The sequence below is a fragment of the Pezoporus wallicus genome, unplaced genomic scaffold, assembly GCF_028554395.1.
Source record: "Pezoporus wallicus isolate ANWC-B61680 ecotype Strahan unplaced genomic scaffold, APGP_CSIRO_Pwel_v1 contig_4710, whole genome shotgun sequence".
Classification (NCBI taxonomy): domain Eukaryota; kingdom Metazoa; phylum Chordata; class Aves; order Psittaciformes; family Psittacidae; genus Pezoporus; species Pezoporus wallicus.
The window spans coordinates 5212299-5239431 of NW_026640647.1; the positions used below are offsets into that span (position 1 = coordinate 5212299).

The following is a 27133-nucleotide window of genomic DNA, read 5'->3' on the forward strand; positions in this document are numbered from 1 at the left end:
ATGTCATAAAAGCTATATAACTGCTGTGCCTTCCACACAAAAAAAAAACCACCAAATTTTTCCCTATAATATGTCTAACTAGTAGACACCTATACCCCTATTCAAATATATCTCATTTCAGAAATTCCTGTTCTGAAGCTCCTGTGGTGCGAAGAAACTAAAGGACATGACACAGAACAAAGAGGGAGGGAAGATTAAAAGGAACATCAACAGAACTAAAGTAGAGGTTAATAAAACTGAAGTAGTTACTTGTCTGAAACTTTTGAAAGGGGTCATCTCTCAGAGCATTAAAGCTCAGGTAATACTATAAAATTTCCCAGCCTCTATAAAGCTTTAAAATGCTCTGTATTCCTTGTACAGGGCTCTGGGACAATAAACTAGCAAGAAAAGCAATTATTTTAAAAGCCATTATGACTACTGAGATGTTTGCTGAACTTATTTCTCTTAAATTCATTACTTTTATAAACACTGCAATACAGAGCCATGATCAGTTCTACAGAATGAACTGCTTTTACCTTGGCACTGGAGGGAGGGCACGAGGTGGGCACTTAAAGACAAAAGAGAGAAAAAAGTTAACTTCTGTCAATGTGAAACCAGCTCTGATAAAACAGCTATTTCGAGATACAGTCAGAAAGCACTAAGTATGCTTTGCTTTGTATGCCTCTTAAATAGCTAGAGACTACTGATGGGGGTGTTACATAAAAGTAATATGTAAAAGAAGCAGGAATAACACACTTTTGCGAGGAGTTCTGATGGGCACTACAGTAGGGACATGTACCTAACAGCTGTGTGTGAGGCACAGCTTGCATTTGAATTTCACTTGAATGATTTTTACTTTTCATGCAAGGTATTGCTTTTCTTGGGAAAGCTTGTTAGTCATTCTATTTAAATACCAAAATACCACAATAATTTATGCATTCAAAGTACTTGCACGCTAAGCAGCATGAGCTGAGTATTTTCTATTAGTGAAGTCTAAATCCAGAATAATAGTAAAAACAATAAAAGGACATAAGCTTATTTATGAGAAATACTTTCAAGTATCATAAAAACATTAATTTTCATGTAATCTTGAAAATAGTTACCAGCAGGTCAAACACAACTAAAATCTAAAAATAAGTATCTCCTGTCAACAACCTGAAACTGAGCTCTTGCACTTTCTCTCATCTAGAAGAAGAGCTTACTTTCAGATTTTGTATTCTATCATTATATTGAAAAAGGATGCATGAATATTACCATGCTTCAAAAATTCAATTGATATGAGAAATAAAAAAGGCTGTCAGACTGGTAAGACTCAAGGATCTCCAAACTTACCACTTGTTTCTTTCCCATATCATTTGAAGCTGTTCCCTGAAAGAGGCACTGTGAACCGGTCTATACTCCCTCACGCTGCTAACGCTGAACCTCAGCTAATTCTGAACTAAAAATAAGCTTCTAGCAGCCAGGATTAGCTGGACATGACCTTCCTGCCCGTGGGTTAGGGCCCAGTACTATTCCCATCTGAAACAGCAGTTTGTTCTGTGGTAGCAAATGCTAATTGCACTGAGAAATCTGTAACTGTGTGCTGGTACAGGATCCGCCTAGGTTTGTTCATCCAAAGTGAATGAGACACCTCGTGCAAGGAAGGGTTTGCAGGATTAGGCCTCAAATCTTTCACCTGGATTTTGACCACGCTGCACTGACAGCAAGTGCTGTTTTATACAGGTAGAGAAAAGCACACCCTGAGCAGTACCCAGCCAGCTGCCCAGCAGTGGTCATACAATACTGGTGCACCATAAAGGATAAAGGTCAGAGCTTATGACTTTTATTGTTTCCTACACTCCTGTGGCAGTAATTATTAAATGCTTAGCATAGCTGGTATTTAAAAAAAGAATAAATAAATCTGAAACCCTCTAAAAACAAACAAAAAACCCTAACCCCAAAACCTTTTATACTAGCATTCATTGCCTGTACAGTATTATGTGTTCTGTAGTACCTCTTTTGTTACCTTCTACAAAACAACTGAAAAGTGAAATAATTTCTGCACTGTTTATTCCTTGCAACAAACAAAATCACATGCAAGCAGGCAGCGATGACTCCTCATCTGTCCCATCTCTATGGGTGTCCCCAGCTATGCCATACAGGTATCAGCTTTGCTGTATTAACTTTTAGTTTCACAGAGGCTGAAGGAACTTACTCCAAGCTCTACCGAAAGGGTGAGTGTGGGCACGGGTTTCCAGGGACACTTTGTCACTGACAGAAGAGCTGCCGAGTGTTAACATATTCGTGGCATCCCTGAAGCCAAGACACTTACGTAAACCAGAGAGCTGTTGCCTCAGTGAACCCCTGTGTTTGTGCACATAAGCCAGGCCCCAGGAAGGTGGGATTCACCTGGGAACTCTGACTCAGGAGCAAAAACCCAATCTGCCCAATCTCCAAGGTGTCCATTCAGGGACGCTGAGCAGAAAACGCCTTCACTCCTAAGTGCGCCTCGATGGAACAGCAGCAAGCACACGTATTTATTCCCCCAAGTACAGCGCGAAAAGCTGCCACCGAGAGATCTAGGAGGGGGCACTTGTACACGAACTCTAACATTTAAAAACACCTAACCTGTCTTCATAGATTTAAAGCTTTGCAGAAGTATCTTCTTACGAGAACTATACGTGGATGAAAATATAAGAACAACGAGGCAGTGCTCGCACCCCCAGCACAGCATGAGCCGAATCGTGGCACCCTGCGGCCGGCTACTCCCCCGTCCTGTGGGTAGCGGCCGCCCGGGCCCCGCCTGCGCTGCCAGGGCGCCCCGCGGTCACGTCCGGCTTCAGCTCCGTCTCCCCGGCAGCAGCGGCTGCCGCTGACAGCCCCGGAACGCCTCTTCAGCAACGACTCGAGGCGGACCATCCTCTCGCCGCAGCCGCAAGTGCTCACAGCCGGCCACACCTAGCTGCAGCCCCCGGGGTCGGCTCTGCCGTGACCACTGGCGCTTTAACTCCCGCTTCCCGTCCGGCCCGCTCCAGAGGCGGCCCCGCCGCGGGCAAACCGTTCCCCGCCCGACCCGTCCCCGCCGGGCCCTCACCCCGCCGGAGCCCGCCCGCCGCGCCGCCATGCCGCGCCCGCCGCCGGTCTCCTGGGCGCCGGCGGGAGGAGGCGGGGTCTCTTCCGCCCCGCCCCGGGGCTGCGGGAGGGCCAGGCCGGTGCTGCATCCCCCCTCGAGCGCAGGGGGGTAGGCCCAGGCGTCCACGGTAACCTGCGTTTGCGGCCGGTGTGGCGGCTCTTTCAGCAGGAGCCTGCCGGGAGATCGTCGTCCCCTCGGGCAAGTAAAATCAAACACACATTAGTGGGAAAACAAGGTTTCCAGCCGCCTTGAGAGTGTAGCACATTACACCTTGAGAGTTTGCAAATTAATAATCATTATTAAAAAAAAAGTAGAAAAGAAACGTGATAAAGTTTCTTCTAGGAGAAAGAGACATGAAGCAAATGCAACTTAAACAAGAACATATTATAATAGTGAAAGCAGATTCATCTGTAAGCAAACACATGAAAACTAGGCAAGAAGACAGACTAGATAAATGCTGGAATACATCGCCGAAAGGGCGAGCTGCTCACGGACGAGAAGCACAGAGCTGGTAGCAGTCACACCCCTCTACCTCTACTTACCCCACACCATACTCTCCAATTTTACATCTAAACGAGGTCTGACTAGAACAAGCAAGCATGGTGGTAGCTGCACGACTTAGCTTTGAATAATCTTTCTCGGCTTTTTAAATTGCTTTTGTTAATATTCCCCCAAGGTGAGGTAGGCTAACCAAATTGTCTGTGTTCCTTAGGGAGCAAGGCAGCTGTGAAGAGAGTGAGCAACTTGTTTGGCACAAGCACAGCACCCTTTGATGAAGAGAACATGCCACGGTGAAGCAAACCAATAGGAAAAGGAGCTCCTGGCTCTATTTCCCTCTTTGGTAAATCCATGTTCTGTCAGCATTTACTCGAGTTGATGGAGCAAAAGAAAAGACAAGCTACAGGTAGTGTGAAAATAACTGGTTTCTAGAGTATTTTTTATTGTGACCACAGCATTCTGCTCCTGTCTTAAAAAGGATAAACAACAAACCAGTAACTTAACACTCTGCTCCAAGACAGCATGCTAAAAAGAGCATGCTCTGGCCTGAATATTGACTGAATATTGCCTGTCAGTAAGGCTTCCAGGATGTACAGCTATCACAGTATCAGAGTGACCATAATAAAAAGGAAAGGATTTTACTGTAGCTATGTACAAGTAAATTATGCAGATACATGCAACAAAATAGATTTTTATTTATTCTTATAATTGAGCACTCAGTATTTCATTTTTTGTACAAAAGTGGATGCAACTGTAACAAAAAGCTGAAGAGCTACACAGAACATAGTATGATTATATCGCCTGTAGCAGCTTCCTTCCTAATCCTCTTCCAAATCCCTTGCATACAAAGATAAATTCTTGCAATCCTGACATTAGGATTATTCTTGAAGTAAAACATAAGCTGTAATCTTTCTGAAGCTGCCTGCTGCTCAGAATTAGGGTTGAGTGTTTGAGCATATCCATATTGCAGGGACCCACTGGGGCTCATCCTGTGCACGATGGACTGCAGACAGCAGTTGTGCAGATGCTTCTTGTAAATTATCATTCACAATGACTTGGTCAAAGAACTGACCAAACTGAGCTTCCATTTTCTTAGCTGAATCTTCCATCTCCTGTAAATCTTCTTCCTGCAAGATACAGAATAAGTCTATAAAACTTTTGTGTAAAGTTAGTGTTGTGTAAAGAAACATACCTGCATGGCATCTGCAGAACGATTGTCAGCCATGTAAACAAGAGGTGAATAGATATTCAAGGCAAGGTTGGATGGGGCTTTGAGCAATCCAGTCTAGTGGAAGGTGTCCCTACCCATGGCAGGCGATTGGAAATAGATTATCTTTAAGGTCCTTTCCAACCCAAACCATTCTATGATTCTATGATTAAGATAGCACCAGTGTACTTCATTTAATTTACAGTTTGCTATAGTAACGTACGCCTGTGCCACAGCCTGTACCAAGTCTCTGAAACAAACCTGACTGCCACATCTTTCCCAAGGAGATACCTTGTGTCTCAGTATGCTGCATTTGCCCCAGGAAGGTTATTCTATTAACGAGCACTGGCAGAGGATGTTAGGAATTTGAGAGCCAAGCCACTAACACTTGTGTTCTCATTCCACATTTTAGTTCATTTCCCCATTGTTCATGTTTCTTTGACAGAACAATGATGATTCATTTCTATATATAGTTTATATAGAGGACTGAAGTCTCCAAAATTTTAAGATGCTAAGCTCGACTATGATTTGCATGGAAACAGTTGTGACAATGCACATTGTAAATACAAGAAACACATTTTCTACCAGCAGGATTTGTGGGTTTTCTATAAAACTTAATACAGAATGGATACAGATACTGTCATTAAACATATGTGAAATAGCAATATATTCATATAACTATATGAAGATATCCGATTAAATTACTGAATGAAGTATGTTCCTGGATTTGCAGTGCAAACAGTAAATGTGTATTGACTCAAATCTTGTCACAAGACGATTAAAACTAGAGTGTACAAAACCATAGAATCAACTAGATTGGAAAAGACCTTTAAAGATCATTAAGTTCAGCCATTGCCTGCCAAGACCACCATTAAATCATATCACTGAAGGCCTCATCTACATGGTTTTTGAACACTTCCAAGAGTAGTTTGATTTTTGGCACATAAGGACTGCCTGTTCCTGCACCTTAAGGATTTCATTCTTCAAGAGCATCCAGCCTTCCTGGACCCCTTTGTCCTTCAGTAATGTTTCCCAAGTAATTCTGCCAACCAGCATACTAAACAGGCGAAAGTCTAGCCTCCTCTTTAAAAAGATTTTGAAGCAAAATGCCTCAATCCCCTAGGCACAAATTACAACTCTTCCACTTCAAAAGCAGATCTGGAAGGGGAAGAAATCCCAACAAGTAAACGGGAAAAGACAAGAATAGCTTAAGATTTGATCCAAAAGACACACAATTTTTTTATTTTTAAAGAATTAACATAGTAGATTATATTATGTTCTAAACACACAATCCCAAAATAACAAGCAGTCCCTTTTATTCCCAAATCTCACCTTGAATTTCATGTTCACATAATAATCTGTAATGATCCTGGCATTTTTACGAGTCTGCCTCATGCAGCTTATGCTGGATGGCTTGATGAATATGATGTAGGGCTTTAACTCATGGGTCCGAGCTACTTGTATGCCCTGAAATTAAGAGTAAAAAGAAGCTGAAGTATTTCAAGTGCATTCATCTCAGTTTCACTCCCATAAAAAGCCAGTTGTTTACAACATGCTGTTATCTCCAGACCTAGCAGTAATCTTTTTCAGGTACACCTACTTTAAAATGACCTCACTAATAATCCCTGGACCAGATGTTGTTAAGCAACTGTAGCATTCCAATCACTTAATTCTGCTTGGGAACATTATTAGGAGCGAGTGACTGGACATTGTCATTAACAGATCTCTACAATCAACAACATTAGAGATTAATCTGAAATCTGTTTTTTTAACTACTGGGAGTTACCACTGGAAAAAATACATATTTAGTGCTCCATACAGGAGGAAAGCATCTTGCTTTAAGCAAGTATGAAAACTCATTTCTGTACCATTCCACCTGATAATGCAGCTGCTGACTTAGAAACATATGAACTATACTGATCTGCACATACTGTAGTACCCACCTCTCAAAACCCATGCAAAGAATAATCTATTACTAATAAGCACCATGTGCTAAAGTGAGAAAACAAGACAAAGCAACTAATACTGTTCCATTAGCTCAAGAATGTACAGAGAATTATTCTTCCTTCCAGGAGACAGGAACTCTAAATTCCCTGCCCCTTTACAGCTCACCTGTGGTTCTAAATCTATGACACAGATCTTCCCTTCATCGAGGACTGTTCGCACTGCATCAATACTGGTACCATACAGGTAACCTTTGTACTCCCCATATTCCAGCATTCTGCAACAATAGTAAGAAAGAAGGAAAATGAAAGAGTGCTCTAATCTCAAAAAGGTTCCATTTAAGGGTGAAATCTTCAGATGTAATCCGGTGATCAAGACAATGAGTATAAAACATAATAAACACTGATGAACAGCCTCTGCCTGTGTTCTTCCCTGCTACACTGACACAAAATCAGAACCACTACAGTCTGACATCTCCAAAGCATGCATTTCATAGAATCATAGAATCGTTAGGGTTGGAAAGGACCTTAAGATCATCTAGTTCCAACCCCCCCTGCCGCAGGCAGGGACACCTCACACTAAACCATGTCACCCAAGGCTCTGTCCAACCTGGCCTTGAACACTGCCAGGGATGGAGCATTCACAACCTCCCTGGGCAACCCATTCCAGTGCCTCACCACCCTCACAGTAAAGAATTTCCTCCTTATACCCAATCTAAACTTTCCCCTGTTTAAGTTTTAACCCATTACCCCTTGTCCTGTCACTACAGTCCCTAATGAAGAGTCCCTCCCCAGCATCCCTATAGGCCCCCTTCAGATACTGGAAGGCTGCTATGAGGTCTCCACGCAGCCTTCTCTTCTCCAGGCTGAACAGCCCCAACTTCCTCAGCCTGTCTTCATACGGGAGGTGCTCCAGTCCCCTGATCATCCTCGTGGCCCTCCTCTGGACTTGTTCCAACAGTTCCATGTCCTTTTTATGTTGAGGACACCAGAACTGCACACAATACTCCAGGTGAGGTCTCACGAGAGCAGAGTAGAGGGGCAGGATCACCTCCTTCAACCTGCTGGTCATGCTCCTTTTCATGCAGCCCAGGATACGGTTGGCTTTCTGGGCTGCAAGCACGCACTGCCAGCTCATGTTCATTTTCTCATCAACCAACACCCCCAAGTCCTTTTCCGCAGGGCTGCTCTGAATCTCTTCTCTGCCCAACCTGTAGCTGTGCCTGGGATTGCTCCGACCCAGGTGTAGGACCTTGCACTTGGCATGGTTAAACTTCATGAGGTTGGCATCAGCCCACCTCACAAGCGTGTCAAGGTCCCTCTGGATGGCATTCCTTCCCTCCAGGGTATCAACCCAAGCACACAGCTTGGTGTCATCTGCAAGCTTGCTGAGGGCGCACTCAATCCCACTGTCCATGTCAGCAACGAAGATGTTAAACAAGACCGGTCCTGACACCGATCCCTGAGGGACACCACTCATTACTGGTCTCCAGCTGGACATTCGGGCATTGACCACAACTCTTTGCCTGCAGCCATGCAGCCAGTTCTTTATCCACTGAGTGGGTCCACCTATAAAATTGATCTCTCTACAATTTAGAGACAAGGATGTCATGCAGGACAGAATTTTTTACTTCTTGGAAAATAATTTACAATTTCTTACTTCTTGTTAGAAATTATCTGTTTAGAGGTTGTGATTCTAATGATAAAATGCTCATTTATATAGTACAAATAACTTCATAAATCAGAAGATCTCAAAGCACTTTATGCAGTTTAAGGAGTGTAGATGAGCTGGTCTGTCTTCGGGGACTCATGGACACACAGAAAGGAGGAGACACTGTTGAAAGTCTAGCCCTTACAGTTCAGCTGCTTCAGATGTCATCACTGCAGGGATTCTGCTATGTAGTTGTAGGTCAGGAGCAGGCCTGACTCACTGCTCAGTTTTAGAAAGCAGTCTGGGTTCCAGGAGGGTTAAACCTCATAACTTACAAGCACACCCGAAGTGTTCAAGCCTGGAAATCCCACTTTGTTTTAGAAAGATTCTGAGATTAATTGCAGAGGAACTTATTTGCAACTGAACAAACACATTTTTTGAAGCAATGGTCTCTAGTAGTTTGACCTAAATTTACACCAAACATACATCGTAAGTACAAGTGGAAGAGCCCAGACTTTGAACCTAACTACAAAAACTGTCTTGTCCTGGATCATGTTACATTTTAAGTAACAAAAGTGTAATTCATCTTTCCCACCTACCTGTGGCTATACACCATGTTTTCAAAAGTTTCCTTTGATACATAGTGATATTCACGACCATTCATTTCATAACTCTTCTGAACACGAGTGGTGTCTGAAGGGAGATAAACACACAAAAAATTAACTGCAAGTAAACTGTTGTAATATCATAAATGAAAATGAGACAACTTTCATGATTGAGTGTAAATCAGCATTTTCATAAGTAATAAAATGGGTTGTTTATACTTACTAATCCAGAGTAAAAGCCTTGTCTGCTCTACTGATTGCCCAGTGGCAACCTTGAAAATTAGCAGAGCACATCTGTATTTCTTGGAATAGAAGAGCGGTTTAATCTAAGTATCTGATTCAAACCAATCAAGAACCGCTTTGGAACTGGTTCAACAACTGTCTTTACTCCTCTGATGTAAAACTGATTGAAGTTGATTCAGAAACATCCCACACATCTTCCTACGCTTGCACCTACCCTGTAACTAGGATCTTAAGCCCAAAAGAATGACTGAATTTTCAAACAGCTTCAGATTCATGCATTTCCTCTTTGGTTATCCAAATCACAAGAACCAAATAAGCACAGGTAGGCACCGTTTCAGTTATTACGTCAGAAATTAAGCTGTTTAAGTCTCATCTGAGACTAGAAGGCTAATAAGGAAAGCTGTAAAGCCTATTAAGCACCAACTTCTGTTTCCTTCATTCTCATATCTGATGGCTTAAACGCTATGAACTTACAATATACCTAAGAAACACTTTTAAATCTAGGGAAAGCAAACAGCAATATTAAACAAAATCATGCAAATAGTTTACTGTTACATAAAGCTGTAAGGATTTCAGGAGCTGTAATTTGAAAATACCTATGTCCGATTTGCCAAAATAAGGACAAAGATAGTACTTTAAACTAACCCTTATAAAAAAAAAAAAATTACTCTGGCTTGCAGCAGAGTTGAAAAAATAGCAATACAGCAAAAAGTGTATGAATACACAAAAGCAAGAGGAAGGTATGTGACACTTCCTAATCACATTTGAAGCAGATAGCAGGGGAAGGAGGAAGAACATTACATACGAGGTATGGCACTTGAAAACTCTCGTGGGTTACTTGCGATAAGCCTTCGCCTTAGCTCGTTTACACCAACTCCTGCAGGACCTGAAAAGTTGGAAAGCAACCGATTACTGACAGAGGCACTTTCTGCATGCACCCCCCTCATTTCATAACACATTGCTTGCACACAGATGAAACTTTATTTCCCCAAAATGTACCAGAAGTGACTCAAGTGTTTTGATTGATTCAGCATACAAATCACTTCCCAGCAACACGGTCACACCCAGAATGCAGCTCAGCAACACTATGTTAAAGAAAAAAATTACCATCTAATACTTCCAGACTTTGAAAACACAATGGATTTGCCTTTACCCAGTTTGCTTTACCAGGATCATTGAACACTGCAGAACAACAGTTTCCTTGCAGACACTATCATTAAACGCTACTTGAGAGCCTGCAACCCACTCAATACAGTATTCCCTATTATTAAAGGCATCTTTTTACCTTTTTCTACTGCCCATGATTGAGATTTTTCTAGTCTCCAATTTTAAATATTCTTCTTACCACTGCCATATTCACGCATTTAACACTGGTTGTAGAATCGTAACCATGTAACCATGTTTTCTAGTAAGTTACAAATTTTTGTACTAGTCCCAGCTGAATCTAAAACCAAACTACTTTCCAACTATAACCCATTATCAACCATCATTCATAACTGTATGGCTTCTTCTAAGGACTTTTTAAAACATTATCTCAAGCAAAGAAGATGATACATATATTAAACTTTAAAATCAGCAACAGAGTCAAATTACAGACACTCATTCTTGAAATGCTGCTTTGAGAACTACCAGCACAGTCTGCAATCACTGCAGTCAGCAGTGGAAACCTCAGTGGATCAGACCATGACTGATGGTTTCCTCCTCTCTGTTACAGGTTGTGAAATTTGCATAAGTAATTAACCTCTTACCCACTAATATAATTAGTCTGTTCCGGTCTGCTGGGTGCCGCTGGTACCTAACCACTTCTTCATATGGAGCTGCAAGTGCACTGTAACAGCTGCTGGGGCACCGAGTGTAACATGACTGCTGGTTGGTCCGCGATTTCCTGCGACACAGGCGCATACTTCTGCGGAAACCAGCTGTAATGGACAAAGACGTCAGTAGTGGAAATACATCCAAGATGCAGGCAACTAGTTCTTCAGTGTGGAGTGTCTCTAACCTACACAACATACTGCTTTTTTGAGCTTTCTGCAGGGTGACAGTGGATTTCATTGCTGAACTTGGTATGTCAGCTTGGTAGAACATCTGAGCATGAAAAGACAGCTGAAGAGGAGGTCAGATCTCACTGAAAATCACTTGAAAACTAGCCCAGAATTGGAGACCCTCCACAGGTTCCCCAAAACAAGCCAAAGGAGAAGTTTCTGGCCATGTAAAGCATCACAAGGGAACAGGTCAATTCTTTTTTGATGTTGTAGCTGATTCACTCTCCTAAAGCGAATCTGCAACATTTGTTCCAGCTTCCAGAATGAATCCAAATATTTTAAAGGCCATTATGGTTTGGTTTAGGAACATGGATAGGTTTGCTGCTTCACCTTAGCATCCAACTCTGAAAACCTCACTTTTAGATCTAGTTTTCTAATGGAAGACCCCATGATTATTCTCAGTGACAGCAAAATTAATCAAGAAGTAAGGGAAATCTCAATAGCCAGTCAAATTAAAATAGTGGTGGCCAGGTCTTAGTGGAAAACTAACAGGAAGAGAGATTTAAATGGAGACAACAGGCATTAGTAGGAGGAAAGAGACCTCCTGAAGTTTGGAAAGCAGAGTAAGTAGAATTCAATTCAGGAAGGTTTTAGACGAAATAAAGAACAAAGCGCTTAACTTCAGACAAACAGTTAATCTAGGTCAAGTCCCAGACATCTTACTTATCTTTAGTCATTGCATACCAATAAAGACTCGTTGACCAAATTCACCAAATTCTTCCTCCTCTAGAATATAAAGAACAAATACTCATGAAATAGTAATAATAAAGAACAGTAAAAGCTTAAGAGCTAGATGGCTAGCAATCCTTGATGATCTCAAATGGAAAACAGTGTTTCAGTAAACATATGGAAGTACCATGACTAATCAAATAAAAAAAATCAAAAATAATAATAAAAAAGGCACAATACTCCATAACGTAAAATACTCAAAATATTTCACATGACCAATGACCAACTCAAAGCACCAATATCTCTGTAAGACAAAAACTAAACTTAGAAAATCTTGGTATAATTCTAAATTATATTTGAAACTTTTTTTTTGATTTTTTTTGAAATAGTTATAGAAGAAAAAAGATCTCCACAGAATTTAAGCTTTTCAGGTGACCCCTAGCTTACAGGATTTCTTTAGTTGTAACATTACAATTACCAACAAACCAGTAGCTCAAAATCAGAAATAACTTACAACTCTTTCTGACCAATAGCATGCATCTGCTCAGATCTTTCAGGCAGAATTAAGACCCGATTTTGTTATTCGTTTTTTAAACTTCTTTGGATCAGTGGTATCTGTGCACCACCACCGCAAACTAATCTCCTTCTTCTAATTCTTTTTGTACCCATTCTCATGCTGTTCTTTGTGAAGGCTTAACCATTCAGGTGAGCATTCTAAATCTCTGTATGTATTTTTTAAAAATTAGATCTCTCTTAGAAGTCTCAAAAATACAAATTTCCCAATAAACCAATGATTTAACAGTCAGAAATTAATTTATAGAGGTGATCGGTCACAAATAAGTACAGAAAAAAACTGGCATCAGCAGTGTTTAGATTTCTCTTCAAAAAGAACTCCTATTTTTTGCCTAATTATGTGTGGAATTGTCCAAGCTGTTTATTCCATTTAGGGCTTGTTAAAGCAATAATAAGATACAGAAGACATAGACACAGCTTTAAAGGCAGTAATTGTTCCAAGGCAGGAACATTAATTTGCAAAATAGGAACTGCTTCATCTTTTAGCACTAGATATTTGATTGATAGTTATCGCATAGAGCACGCAAGTATTAAAATCAGATATATCTTAGTTACTCGTCTTTCACATCTCTACACTCTTTGCTACTTGCACCTTTAAAAATGCAGTTTTATTTCTATATGTACTAACAACTCCTTGTTTATGACTGTAGGAAGAGTACTTGGCAGAACACTGCTTGTTCAGGGCAAAGTTCAGAGTACTGTTTGGCTGACATATGCCTGCATTATTTCTATCTTCAGGTCTTCTGAGCCACCATTCAAACTCTGAGCATTTCTGCTTTATCTACTCTCTGTTCTATGGCATGGAGTGCACTATGGAATCCTGCAGGGAACAAGCAATAAGCACAGATAAATTATACGAGATTAATGCTTACAGAAGACAGGGAGAGAAAAGTTACTATTACCTTCTTTAAGCTCCTCTGCACGTTGAAATAGAGACAGACATAAACCAATTAGTTTTGAGAAGACACTCAATACGAAGATTTAAAAAAAAAAAAACAACAACCACCAGCATCATCCAACGTATTTAGGAAATTTAGGAAACGGGTACTGCAGGCTTTAAATCTAAAATATGCCTGATCAAGAATGAATTCTAAGTTTCCAAAGAAGAGACTCAGCTACAGCATCTATGTCAGTATTGTACTTGCAAAATACATCACACAGATACTCAACTAATGTTTAAAGCAAACTACAGGATAGCAAACATTTGCACCTTTGTTCCTCTGACTGGATACACAGCAAGCTGACTCAGCACTGAGGAGTGAATAGGATTTGCAAGAGCAATCCCCAAGTGCAGTTATCAGAAACATTCTAGCCTGTAAATAAAAGGCTGCCCTCTAGACCTGCTGGTTGTCTTAAATGCTTTGGGCATTGCTTGAGAAGAGATGGAAGAGAACCAGCCACGTGTGGTAAGAGGAGAAGATGTGACTGGCATGTAGGAACCTTGTGGAGAAGAGCAAGTGTAAGGTGGAATGACATTTTCTCCACAAGGTACCAAATATCTCAAACAGGAAGTTTAGCAGTAGATTTAGCTTAGTGAGGAAATGATTTATTTTAGAATACCTAATTTTTGCAGAACTCTGAATATGCTGTAAATAGGTAGTAGCTGCACCATAAAAAAAAACCAAACCCAAACCAAACAAAAAAACTTAACAATAAAACCACACACACACAAAAAACAACCAGACCACATTTGTTTTTTAACCAAACAGCTTTGTTAAAAAAAGGCACTGATTAATTGTATGCCATATAAAAATCATTCCTCCTATAAAAGCATTTCTCTGTCTTGTATGCCAGTCATGCACACAATCAGGAGTCCAGAACAGCTCTCCTCATTACCTTAGAGTAATGGAGGCCTGAATCCCCAGTGCCTATAGGAGTTGATGTTGTAATCCAATTACCTGCTGACATCACTGCAGCTCCTGCTGTCACAGCTTGCATGAGTATAACTGATTAGGATTTGATAAACAGATCTGATACTGATGCATGAGAGAAAACACTCTCTTGTGGGTAACAAGACAAAAACCTTATTACTTAAAATAATCAGAGAGCACGAGGATGATTTTAAGGCAACAAAATTTTATATAATGGCTTTGCAAGCCAGAACAGCTTCTAAAGCAAAAATGGAATTCTGTTTTCTGTCACCTGCTTATTTTTAAGATACTTGTCTGTAGGTGCCCTTCTCACAGCAGAACAATAGCAAGGAATTTGGAGGTAGGTCAGAGGCACTTACCAGACTCAAAAGTTTCTTCATCTTGGTTAGCAATCCAGATCGCAAAGATATTTAAAAAAAAAAAAAAAAAAAAAAAAAAAAAAAAAAATCGAAATTTTGTTCTTAGTATAGAATTTCAGAATAAAATCAAATTTCCAGCTCCTATCACAGTCTCATACATATTTTTCCTCTACACTGAGGTGACAAAATAGAGTTCACCATACTTGAATTAACTGCCTCGTCTCTCTCCACCCAGTCCTACAGGATCCCATCCCTCCACGAGAGCTTTCTGAATTACCTCAGGGTAAGGAAGAATGAGCTCTGCTGCTTTAGGGAGCAAGCCAAGCTAACAGTCTTCACATATACTATTTATATATAAAATTCTTGCTCAGGAAAAAGAATAGTCTCCCACCATCAGTTTCTTGACAATTAATTGAGTGGGCTCCCCAAGACTACAATCACCTGTGGCAAAACTGTGGTAACATTACAGCCACGGTCCAAAACCTCAATCAGAGAGGTCAGATCTCATTCAGGGAGATATTTTTGGGGTGGTCCCTCTTTTAGCACAGCATTTTGCTATAAGGACTGTACATCAGAACTGCAAATAGCTCATTTTAATACACTAATATAGGATGAGGTTTCAGGGTAAGAAAAAAAGCATTTTCTACCAGTAAGTTTACTAGGAGAAGAGTGTTTTTATTTGGGGAAAAAAAACGAGGCTTTAACTAGCTACTATCTTAAAGCAAATAGAATAATCTCAAGTGAATTCAGTTACCTGTTTCCACACACTTCTCATCAATCTGCATGTCATCCTCTACAACACAAGGAAAAAAGTAATCTGAATCAGAAAAGCACTGGGGAGGAAAAAAACCTTACGGGTCTTAAAAGACTGAACTCAGACATCAGAAAGAAAATACTTGAAACTCAGATCAGCTTTAGACTTCTTTAAGTATTTTTACTGTTAACTCCAACTTACTGATGTGCAAAAGGCTCTTCTAAAACTAGTGCTCTGAAGGGCTTGCAGTAGAGGTGCAAACATGTCTAGCTGGAATTCTCCCTTTGAAGTAATAAAAGGTTTAACATGGCTATTGCTGTTTATCCTGTAAATATTTATTTCTTAAGTATTATCATGTCAGAATACAATTTTCCACTCCCTTCTCTCCTGTAGCTTTAAAAAGTATGTATCTTTCCAGTCTGCTTCACTCAAGGAAGGAGTTTTGCTTGGTTGTTTTTACCATGATTTTTACAAGGAAGAAAAGATTGTTTCAGCTCCTTCTCCATCCTGGGATCACATCAATTCACATCCCTGAAATGCAATCTCATGGGCTCATAATACTGCACTGTTTGTGTGTTCTGTTCTTGCTTGCCCCTCCAGATAGGCCCAAATAGAAGCTGTTTTACAGGGCAACCGCCAACCATATTGTGCCCATATGTATCCTTTAAGAAAAACTCTCTCAGAACTGCTAAGGTCACTGCTGAAGATGGGAAAAAGAGGGAGAGGAAAAGAGAGAGGAAATGTAGTCTTTGCTTCCTCTGAGCAACCCATCCAAACTCCCAGCTCCCTACCAGATATTGCATAGCTTAAGTTTCCACTTCAAGACAACATAAGCTTCTACTATTTCAAGTGAAAAAAGGCTTGATTACAATTATGCTAAGCACACAAAATGCCAAGAAGTTGTGTTTCATTTGCATGTACTGTCTCCTTTCTGAAAACTTTTGGAAAAGCCTGTAAACCATGTGCTATATTGATTCCAGGTACAGGAATGCAGTGCTGTCCCAGACAGCACTGATGATTTCCTACCTTCTTCCACAGTGCTTACTGCCCACAGCATATCCATTGAAGCAGTTAAATGCAATAAAATTACAGTGAAAGAGAGACTCAGCTCTAATGAACAAAGCAATCAGTGCAAGAAGAATCCTAGGCAATGAAACACGCTCCATCTGGGAGTTATCACAAGAGAATTAATCTTACACTATTATAAAGAACCACAGAACAAAATGGAGAGAAAACAGGAAGAACATTCTTATTCTGGCAATAATTTGGCATGTTTACAGAAAGTTACAGTTGGCAGAAGACAACATTTCTGGATTGTCAGCATGAATAAATTCATGGGCATCAGAGCTTATTTTACACCTCAAGGAAAAAAGTTTATCTTTCTCTCAGTAGTTCTGCTAACAAAGAAACATTCTAAACATATTGCTTGGAACTTTCCAGTGAAGTTTTAACTGTGTCCCTGGAAAGCCAGGCGAGTACGCATGTCACCTCAAGACTCACATCCAGTTCTGAGAGAACTGGCTCTTCTAGAGAGCACCTAGATCTTACAGACTGCAGGAGCTGAATTCATAACTTCTCTCAGTCGGATCCCAAGTCCACTGAGGACAGCAACCTTCACCATCAGTACTTCAGGTGCAACTACCATTAAGTATTCATTTTCCTGGAGATAGTTAACACACTTCTGAGGTGACAACACAGCTCCAGAAACAATGTCTTTGAATTAAACTGGATTGTATGAGCTTCTATTTCAGTATCCCTGGAAATAAACACTTTTATTTCCTGCTCTACCATTCAAGTAACATTTCACTCACACATTGATGATTTGAGACAGAGATGGGGCTGGAAAGGCTGAGACCACCAGAATTCTCGCTGCTTCCTGCATAGAAATAACTTATTACAGTTAAAGAAACAAAACATTCCACAAGCACATTATACTTCTTTCTGATTCACTGCTTAAACATAAGATCAATCAATACTGAGCTGACAGAAGACAGTAAGAATGGAAATATTATCAGTGGTTTAGCCCACTGCAAAGCCCTGAGAGGAAGTCCGTATGCTACCAGAATGACTTAAAGGCAATTTCCAAATCAACAGCCCACAGGTATTTACAATATCCTGAGTTTATATATAAGGACGGGAAGATAAACCATACTGTGGTCCAGACTCCTGGAAGTAGAAGAGTGTGCTACTACTATGGACAGTACTGCTACTGCTGTGGACAGTAGTATCGCTGCCTCTGTTACTATACAGAACCTCTTGCAGCCTCAATCAGAACCTAGTTTCATTTCAGCTTTCATTATACAGACCACAGCTAGGTTTACATATAGTACAAAATGAAGCCTATAATCTACAATTGTGGGGTCTTGTGTTTTCCTTAGGACAGACAGGACATATGGTTAGAGTATCATACTGAAAATATGCAAATGAAAATACAGCAGCTTAGGTACTCTAGTTCAGAAAGCATGTAATATAAAAATAACCATCTCTCTATGCAGAAAATAATAGTCAAGGGATCCCTATTCTTCCTTGAGCATGTTTTTTTTTTGCTTGTGTTCAGTGGGTTTGTTTTGGGGTTTCCTCTCCCCCCTCCCCCATTCTTTTAATTGGGTCCACTAAGTTTTGACCAAAGCTGCTACGCTCCCATTAGATGTCTTAGCAACTAACTAGCATAGAGATTAGGTAACTGCCCTGCGCTTCTTAGGCATCAGTTTAAGATAAGGTGCTTTCAAAAGCTTGTTCTCGCATAGATACTCTTAAAGGAAGGAGAGCAAGAAGTCAGACGAGGAAGAGGAAATATGCGTGTCAGATGTCACTGAATCATACTGCTAAATAACTTACAAAAAATTGTAAGCAGCAAAGTCTGAATACCAGGCTAATTTTTAAACTGGGACTCAGAAGAATTACAACTTCTTTACCTTTTAAGAAGATGATTTGAGGGTATAAGTCCAGCACAGGCACTGAGATCTGAAACTTTCCTGGCTTGCCACCAGAAAACATCATTCTGGTCCACAATCTGAAGTATTTCACCCTTCTTAAAAGGCAAACCTGCATCAGCACATGGTATGCCAGGATCTTGCAAGGGCCAGTAATCTGCCATTGCTCGCACATAGAGCTGGTAAAGAAATGATACAAGAATGAGTGGAAGCCTTGTTCAGGAATGAGTGGAAGCCTTGTTTAGAACAGATAGGACATGAGCTTTATAATCACAGGATCAGATACTGACATGTCAATTCACAATTATTCACGTTTTAAAAACCAGATCAAACCCCAAACCTTGTCTGTTCATTAAAGGAGAAAAAAATTCTCATACATGGTGGAAAGAATTGACATTCAACCTGTAGATCACGCTGAAAATGGCTTCATGACCTTTAATACAACTACATTTCAGCTTACCATCTTTACTGTTTCAGCAACAGCATATTGATGCCAGCTGAGAGGTCACCATAAAGACAAGTAACACTTCAAAGACTGAAGTAAACTTCTAATCAACACCATTGCTTTGTATCACACCGTTAGACGTTATTGAGGTAACTGCAGTAACAATCTGGAATAAAGAATGTCTCTTACTGTTGTTTGGTTGCTGACAGGCCGGTCAGAAACAGGAATTAATTTGAACATAATTGTCCCCTGAGAGAGGGCCTAAATGATTAGAAAAAGAGTAAAACATGACTAGTATTCAGTACAAATAACCAAACATTGGCAACATGAGCTTAACACAGCATGGCTTTGTAGTTACTATAATGTCTATATTACAAATAAATTTAGGTAGACAGAGTCTATGTGACAACACTGTTTTTTCAAAAGAAACTCAAGAATGACAATTCAATGCCTTCCTAAATATTTTTAATTCAATGAGATACATTTTTATTATAAATAATTTAATATAATTGAAATGTTAATTCATATTAACTGAAATCTAATTTAAATTAGCAGTAGGATCTGATTAGACAATTGATGTAAAAGGGGGAAGAGAAGAGTTCAATATCCCAATAGAGTTTGTATTTCTTATGCCTGGAAATATTACAACCAAGGAAATAACACACAGATTTGATACTGATTACATATAGCAATACCTTACTGACTAGCACTAACACTTCACAGTGAAAAGCCCTCAAAGGCCATGAGCAAAATGACAAGTAACGGTGACAGCTCAACAGACTTCATGTGACTTTTGACAACAGTAATTACCACTGCCCTTTTTTGCAAGGTAAGTGATGTAGCTTGCAAGCTCATTTACTCTGCTTTAGTGCATTTTACAACGTGGACTCTTATAGGAGCAGCACCTTTCCACTACTTTCTTGTGAAATATTAAGTGGGTGGAGCTTCCAGAAAAGAGATGAATCATTGAAGTCTGAATAAATCAGTATTTTTCCCAGAAGCTGCAGGTAGAATGGTCACATTCACAAACCAAAACAAGGGTTACATTTAATTCTGGTGTCCTGTATTCTAATTCTTATGAGTAGTTGTGAACTTCATCCACAGTAAGGAAACAATCTGAATTTTCTGTTAAAAATTTCAGACTTTCTCCTCTAAGAACACGCGTGCGTGCGCGTGTGTGTAAAAGAAACAGCATACAGTTAAGGTACAAAGTAGAAGAGATTAAAAAAAATTCAATACCAAAATATTGATAACTTGCTCAGGCTCAAGTCCCTCAACAGGAACTCCATTTACTTCCACCAGTTTGTCTCCAGCGTAAAGCAACCCTACAGTGAAAACAAGGATGAAAGCAGCAGCAGTTTTATCACAGCATGGATTATCTTGGGTAGGCAAGGCAGGAACAAACAGATGTACCACAGGTTTGGAAGTCAGCGTGAAAAGTTCTCATACACCAGGTAGGCAGGAAGGTATTCTGGATTTAAGCTACATTGTCCCACCTCTCTCATACAACATGTTTACAATCTATTGATAAATTGCCTTAAAAGTAGCATCAATATTTTAGTATACCTCAATTTCCCAAAGTAATCTCTAGACCTATTCCACCTAACCCCATTATATTAATAGACCATAAGACTTGGAATCAGGCCCTTAAAATTTCTAGGTGCACTGGGGAGCTTTGGGACTCCTCTCTGCCCTTCACAAAGTCTTCACAACATTGTTTACTTTTATATTTGCCTTCAGCTCAATTAAAACATTAATCAAACTAGGTACTCAATCACATATTGCTTAGGCAATAGCTAAAAGGAACTATTTTATAATGATTACAGTTCAGTTTTACTTCTGGCGTTTTACATTTTAGTTACATAAAATTTCCCAAGGAACACAGAACACATTCAATTCTAGGATGACAAAGTAGTAACACTTCCAAGGAAACTCCTTGGGAGATTGCTTAGCAACTAATACTGCCAAAGTATTTAGTAGACTAGTGCCAAAAGTATTACTATGTATTCCTTAAGGCCCATTATCTTATAGAAATCACAGACTACTCATGTTTTCCATTTATCCATTAGGGAATGAGCTGCTGGTATTCATACTACTCTGCAACTGGGGATATTCCTGATCAGTATCTGGACAGATCTATCCAGGTATTGGTGCCAAGAATACACAATGAAACTGGATTCATACTTCAACTTAGCCTCAAGCATAACACATTCATATGAAAATTAATGAATGAAACCAAGTTGCTGCAACATGTCACTATTTACAGTGCTGTCCAATGTACACATCTTCTTGCTCTATAATGCAAGGCTAATTACAGAAGCTAAGCTATTATCTTACTTCAGGTATCTTATTTCAAGTTAAACTGTTTGTATCACTGTTTCAAATTACACATACCACTTCTGTCTGCTAGCCCACCGTGGATTACACGGGCAACTGTTATGTCACCTGTTATCTCATCGCGTTTTATGGTGGCACCCTGGCAAATAAAAACAAAGAAAAAACACACTCATCACTGAAGAACCCCAGTAAGTTTCCTTTCACATCACAAGTTTAATCTTTGCAATGACAAAAAGGCACTAAAAGTTATAACCTCCTTAATACCACACAGATCTAGTGATAAGGTATCATTAGCACTAAGTCTTCAACTTTCATCATAATAAGATGACCACATTGACTGTAAGAAATCTTTTCTATTTCAAATGTTATAGCAATCTTTTCCCAAAACAGGTTAGTTAAGCTATGCAATGTTTTGCACTTAGAATCACAAATGATTTCTACAGCACCTTTCAGAGGCTTTCTTCCCCCCCTATTTTGGCCAAGGGAATAGCTCTTAATCTAATTTGCATTTTCATTATATGAGAAAAACATCTGCCAAATGTTCAAGTGCTGAGTGAACAAGGCACTGAGTGGGGCCAGATGGTCTCCTAAGGTCCTTTCCAACCTCAACAATTCCTGTGATTCCGTAAGAAATGGACAAGAGCACACACAATCTCTGTGACATTCTTGGAAAGAAACCAATGTGCATGAGACGCACTGTAAGTGCTTGTGTGAGTTTAAATAACTTGTCAGACATCAGAAAGCTCCCTCACCAAAGGCTGGTTGTTCTTCACTAAGCAGACAATCCTCATGGCTTCCTCATTTTCAGGTATATTGTCTGGCAGTGGTGGAAGGGTTGGTTCAAAATCTTTCTGGGCTACAGTATCATGAGCAGAGAGCAAGGCCTGTGAGAAAACCAAACCAACCAACCAATAAACCCATAAGCAAAGATCATAAAATAGAATAGCTTTAAACAGTAACTGGTTAGAAAACAGAGATCAGCAAGTAAGTTCCTGTGTGAACATAGATCTCTTTCACATGTTGTCATTTTCTTTCAAACTGTGAGCTTTAGGAACCATTCCTCTCTGCTTCTTCTGGAAAAACTTACAAAAGATGAGATGTTTCTGTTTGGAGCTCTAGGGTAAAGAATGCAGGTTTTGCAATTACAAGGAAAATTCAGTTTTATATGTCTGCATCAACCACTTGTAATTTAACTGTGTAAAAAAACATCTCTCTAAAACATAGCCCTTAAATAAATTGCAACCTACTGCAGTTATTTCAGATACAGAGCCCACATCTGATTTCACAAGTAGGTTAGTTCATGAGTAGAAAACTATATGTCTTCTGGCTCCTGTGCTGATTCTTGAGAACAGCTGGCCATCTGTTTCCATTCCCACAGCAGAGAGCTCTGGAAGCAAACTTCTTTCCTTATGCAGGACTTGCCTTTAAGTGTGGAGCACGCAGTAGTCGCCTTAGCTCTTTGATCTCACCAGACTGAGGGGCTTCACGCAGTAGCTCTACCACCTGATAAATATAAGAGAGAAAGCACAGAGACTGGTTCTGGAAAACAATTAATTTAGGAAGATATAAACTGAATTTGGAAGAAAATGTATGAGGAGAGTGCTAAGCCCTCCAGGCTAAGCGACTCTGAGCATATCCATACAGTTTGCTCTAGAACTGGACAATACAGTAACAGCTGCACAATACTCCTGCTTGCACACAGGCTTAATTTAGTTCAGGTGCACTCCAATTGATTCTTTTTTCTCCCATACCTCAACTGATTTCATCACTCGTGTCAGGTTCTCTACTTAGTCATTAGCTTTCCCACTAATACAGAATTTTAAGAATTTATCAGCTATTATGATTAGAAAAATCCAAAAAGCTTTTCAAATTCCTCATGTCAAACTGCTTGACTGTAGCCATAACACTGAACCACACAGGTACATAGCAATTAAAATACATAGGCAGTGGTTAAAACAATTTATGTGTTCACCACACTCGCCAGGGTTCATGCAGTCTGGTAAGCATGGCTGTACACATTTCTCATCCCTTCCTCTCAACATGGCAAGAGTTATTGGTAGACTGACAAAAGTGCAAAGAGGGAATCTTTCAAGTTTATATAGTGTACTCAGACCTGAGACAAAAAACAAATACCAGAACACTTATTTGCAGCTAAGCTGACTAATTTGATATGAGTAAGTAAAGCAATACACTCTGTATACACCATCTTACCTCATGATTCAATGCGTGTGCCTGCAGCGTGACAGGAACTGGTCTTTTTCCAAGATATTGTTGGAGGCATTCATAAATCTATTGTATGCCATGACAGACAAGACAATGCAATGATGATATGATCTTCTCACGGGATTATGTAGAAAAATACAACATACACATATTTCTAGGAATTTCCCAGTCCAAAGAGCTTGCATCTTAACATTCAGTGCATCTGGAATTGAGCCTATAACTCATTGTCTTTCTATATTATTACCCAGCTAGCCAGTTATGTTGGAATTTTGAATTTTTCAATGAGAAAAGCTCATTACACGACAACAGCCCAATAGTGTTATTTCTGTAGCTTGCTTCCTGTAGTTGCAAGCATGGTTAACAAAGTAAATTTAACTTTAAACAAAATAAACAACTGTATTTAAAATGGCCTTATGGAATTTCGTATCCACTGCAAGTTTTATTTCTTTAAAATGTAAAAATTTTCAAAATCCTTGTTACAGAAAAAGCAGAACTTGTTCAGAATTTGTCTTAGGAATACAATTCTGCTCCATAGATACAATAGAGTTTTGGCTGGTGTTTGTAACAACATAAGATCTTAACTATATATCAGATCAGAGTCAGCAAAGTGGAAAAACGTAATTTCACAAGCATCCATGCCAACAAGTGGGATGTACAGCCATACAAAAATATAAGAAAAGACAGCTGAGAAGTGCTCCCCTGGCCCCAACATGGACACAAAGTGGAAGAGCCTGAATACCCAGGCCATTATGAAAGAGAATATTTTTTTTTCTTTAAAGCAAAAGTGGTTTTGTTCACCTTGACTGCTGATGTTAGGACCAACGTTAGGACTACCTGCACTTAGTGTAAACAAACATTTATTGTCCTGATATGGCAAAATAAAGTAACTATGCCCTAGACATTGTTCGCCAGGAAGCCTTTGCCTTCATTGCTGAATATTACTTTACCTTTAAAAGTGCTTGCAGCCAGCGAGATCTGAGCAGGTCATATAACATGCCAACGCCATTGACATCTCTTTTACAGAGCAAACTCAGTTCTTGTAGCACTAGAGTCAGAACATGAGATACACCTGAGCCCAAGAAACAGAAAAGCGCAAGACACTTCAGTACAAAGAGAAGACCAACCAAAGCGAAACAGTGACCAGGCCTTTGAAAAGCACCTTTCCTCCATGTATACCTCCAAGAAAGTCACTAATTTCTTGTCTGTCTTGCTTGTTTCTTGGAATCAATCCTATTGCATAGTTTTATTTTATTATTTTATTAACCAGCAGGGTTAGGTCCATACTAGCAATTCTTAACTGACCTGTGAAGAAAAACACACAGGGAATCTTACATATATCAGTCTGAGTTCAAGACTGTACCTCATACTGAGAAGAGGTAAACATAAAAAGTTGCTTGTTCATTTTATAGGCTTTTCTACTGGGTGATCAACTCTTTGGGCCAGGGACCATCTGTTTTTCTCCACTCTTGGAAAATGCAGACATTTTGTAGAATATCACTAATGAGGATGCAAATTCTGGCCAAATACATACCACTGTCACAGACACCCACAACACATCCCAAGAAAGGGCAAAAACCCTTCTTGTAATTAGAAGCAGCACTTGATCTGTTAGGAATAGCATCCTAATACAGCGGAAAAACAAAAAAATCCAATCCAAAAAAAGTCTTCCTAAAAATCTCAGAGGCAACAGCTAGGAGGTGACAAATAGAGAATACATAACAGCCAGACCTAGATACAAACTGGATTTCTGTGAGTGCACAGAATTTAATTTACCCTCAGAAATGACAACAGATCATCTCTGATATGTGACACTTCCCCAGAAACAATGCTTACAACAGCAGTGATAAAACACCATACCAAATACTAGAAGTCTGATTTATTGAGCTATAAGGGTTCTTAAAGAGATCATATGAGCTGGATGCCTGACTCCCAAATGCATGTCAACGGAAAGTAAGTTCTCAACTCTTGTGTATTTTGCTAAGCATAAGCTGTCTCTCTGCTTTTTAGTGCCAAAGTAATCATACAATACAAATCAGTGTAACTGGAGACTTGATATTTATTTGTTTACTCCATTAAAGTTGGCATGTTTCAATGAGTAATACTGTAATACAAAAAAACATGTTGGCATAAAACCAAGACTAGGAGCTTCTAAAGGTACATCAGCCAAAGTCAAAATAATAATTTCCTAAAGCTCATCCCAGCAGCCCCAGGATCGCTGACTACTCTCTACTGCAGACAATACCAGCTGCTGTCATCTAGTTGCTACAGCTAACCTAAACATGGAAGCCCTTTTTATTTCTCTACTGAGCACAATTTTTATAGCCATTGACAGTTAATTGTGTCCTGTATCGGCTCTAGGCCTTGATGTTACCAATACTTTTGTGAGATCTATCTTCAACTTTAGTTTCACTGAGGTATTTTCCTTGTGCATGAATTTATACAGGTATTTGCCTGTTAAGTTTCTGCAGATGGGACTTTCACCTCAATCATCAGGCAGAACTATCCAAACTGGGAAAGCCTGGAGATACACCTCATTATCAGGAGCCATCTGTTTCTGGAAAGCAGACATCTAAGCACTTATGAAAATCAAACTCAGTGAACCCTGATTGTGTGCCCCACAGGGAAATATCTCCCAAAACAGTTTTCTTAAAAGGATTCTTTACTACAGGAACCACCTGCCTTTAGTGAAGACACTTAAAATATTTACCTTATTACTGGCTGCCTCTTTTTGAAATGACTTGTATTAATTATCTCCTCAAATGCTATTCCTACATCAAGCTGGGCTCAAATAGACCAAGATGTTACAGACAAAAGCACAGAAGTTTTCCTTAAGCAAAAAAAAGGAAAAAAGTCCCCTCTTGCTGTTATGGGTCATTCTTGATAGAGCTGCAGAGACCCTCGACTTTGTAAGCCAGAAACAAATGCCAGGTATCCTCTTTTGTCACTCTCCAGATTAACTGCGTACCACTACTAAACATCAAGAATAATTACAATTATGAAGTAGTAATACTTCTAGACATGTTCATCTCTCATGACTTAATGGAAGAAGAGTTACAAAGGAATAAAACTTTTTGTCATTTATCTTTCTGTTTGAAAGAGATGCAGAAGTTATGAGTACCGTTATCTTGACTGCAGACTGTTGGCACCTCCATCTTTTCCTTTATTCAAGGGGATTCCACCCACTTCTTTGAGTACTGCATTCACACCAAGCAGGATTCACAAAGATAGATGCTGAACTAGAGGAAAGAGTACACTCATATCAGAATTCTGTCAGGTATGTTAGATTGATAAGAAAGCAAAATTTAAAAGAAAGGGGGGCAACCACTCATTGAAGTAACAGGTTCCAAGCATGAATTAGATGCACGAGTCCCACCTGTAACTTCAGTTACCGACCAGCACCCAAAATGCAGACAGACAAACTTCAGCTGCAATACATTTTATTTCCTTCACGGAATTGTCATTTGGTTGCTTCATTAAGCAATCTAAAATAACAAATGATTTGATACATCTTCTGTTCCAGCTTTTTAAGTGCACTACCATGGAAAGTTGTAATGTTTTACACCTTTAAAACCTCTTTTACATCAATATAGCTTGGAAAATAAAGCTTGAGAACATATTACATTTAATTCTTCTTGTTATTGACACTATTAAAAGACTCTGGAGTTTCTACTGAATTGTCATTGAGCAAA

At 39.6% G+C, this 27133-nt stretch overlaps 1 protein-coding gene across 1 annotated transcript; it reads right to left on the bottom strand.

Moving 5' to 3' along the window:
• Positions 1-4264: 4264 nt before the first annotated feature.
• MPP4 (MAGUK p55 scaffold protein 4) lies at positions 4265-26617 on the bottom strand. The gene is made up of 21 exons (XM_057419898.1): positions 26563-26617; positions 24392-24513; positions 23433-23510; positions 22644-22724; positions 21974-22105; positions 21279-21360; positions 20124-20209; positions 19074-19145; positions 18422-18618; positions 17318-17382; positions 16533-16550; positions 15507-15545; positions 14753-14773; positions 13425-13439; positions 11965-12006; positions 10987-11157; positions 10044-10124; positions 8990-9083; positions 6909-7017; positions 6129-6263; positions 4265-4716 (listed from the first exon to the last, which is right to left on the bottom strand). Exons 1-21 carry the CDS (start codon positions 26594-26596, stop codon positions 4525-4527), a joined length of 1866 nt encoding a protein of 621 aa, XP_057275881.1. The 5' UTR covers positions 26597-26617; the 3' UTR covers positions 4265-4524.
• Between the last annotated feature and the right edge of the window lie 516 nt (positions 26618-27133).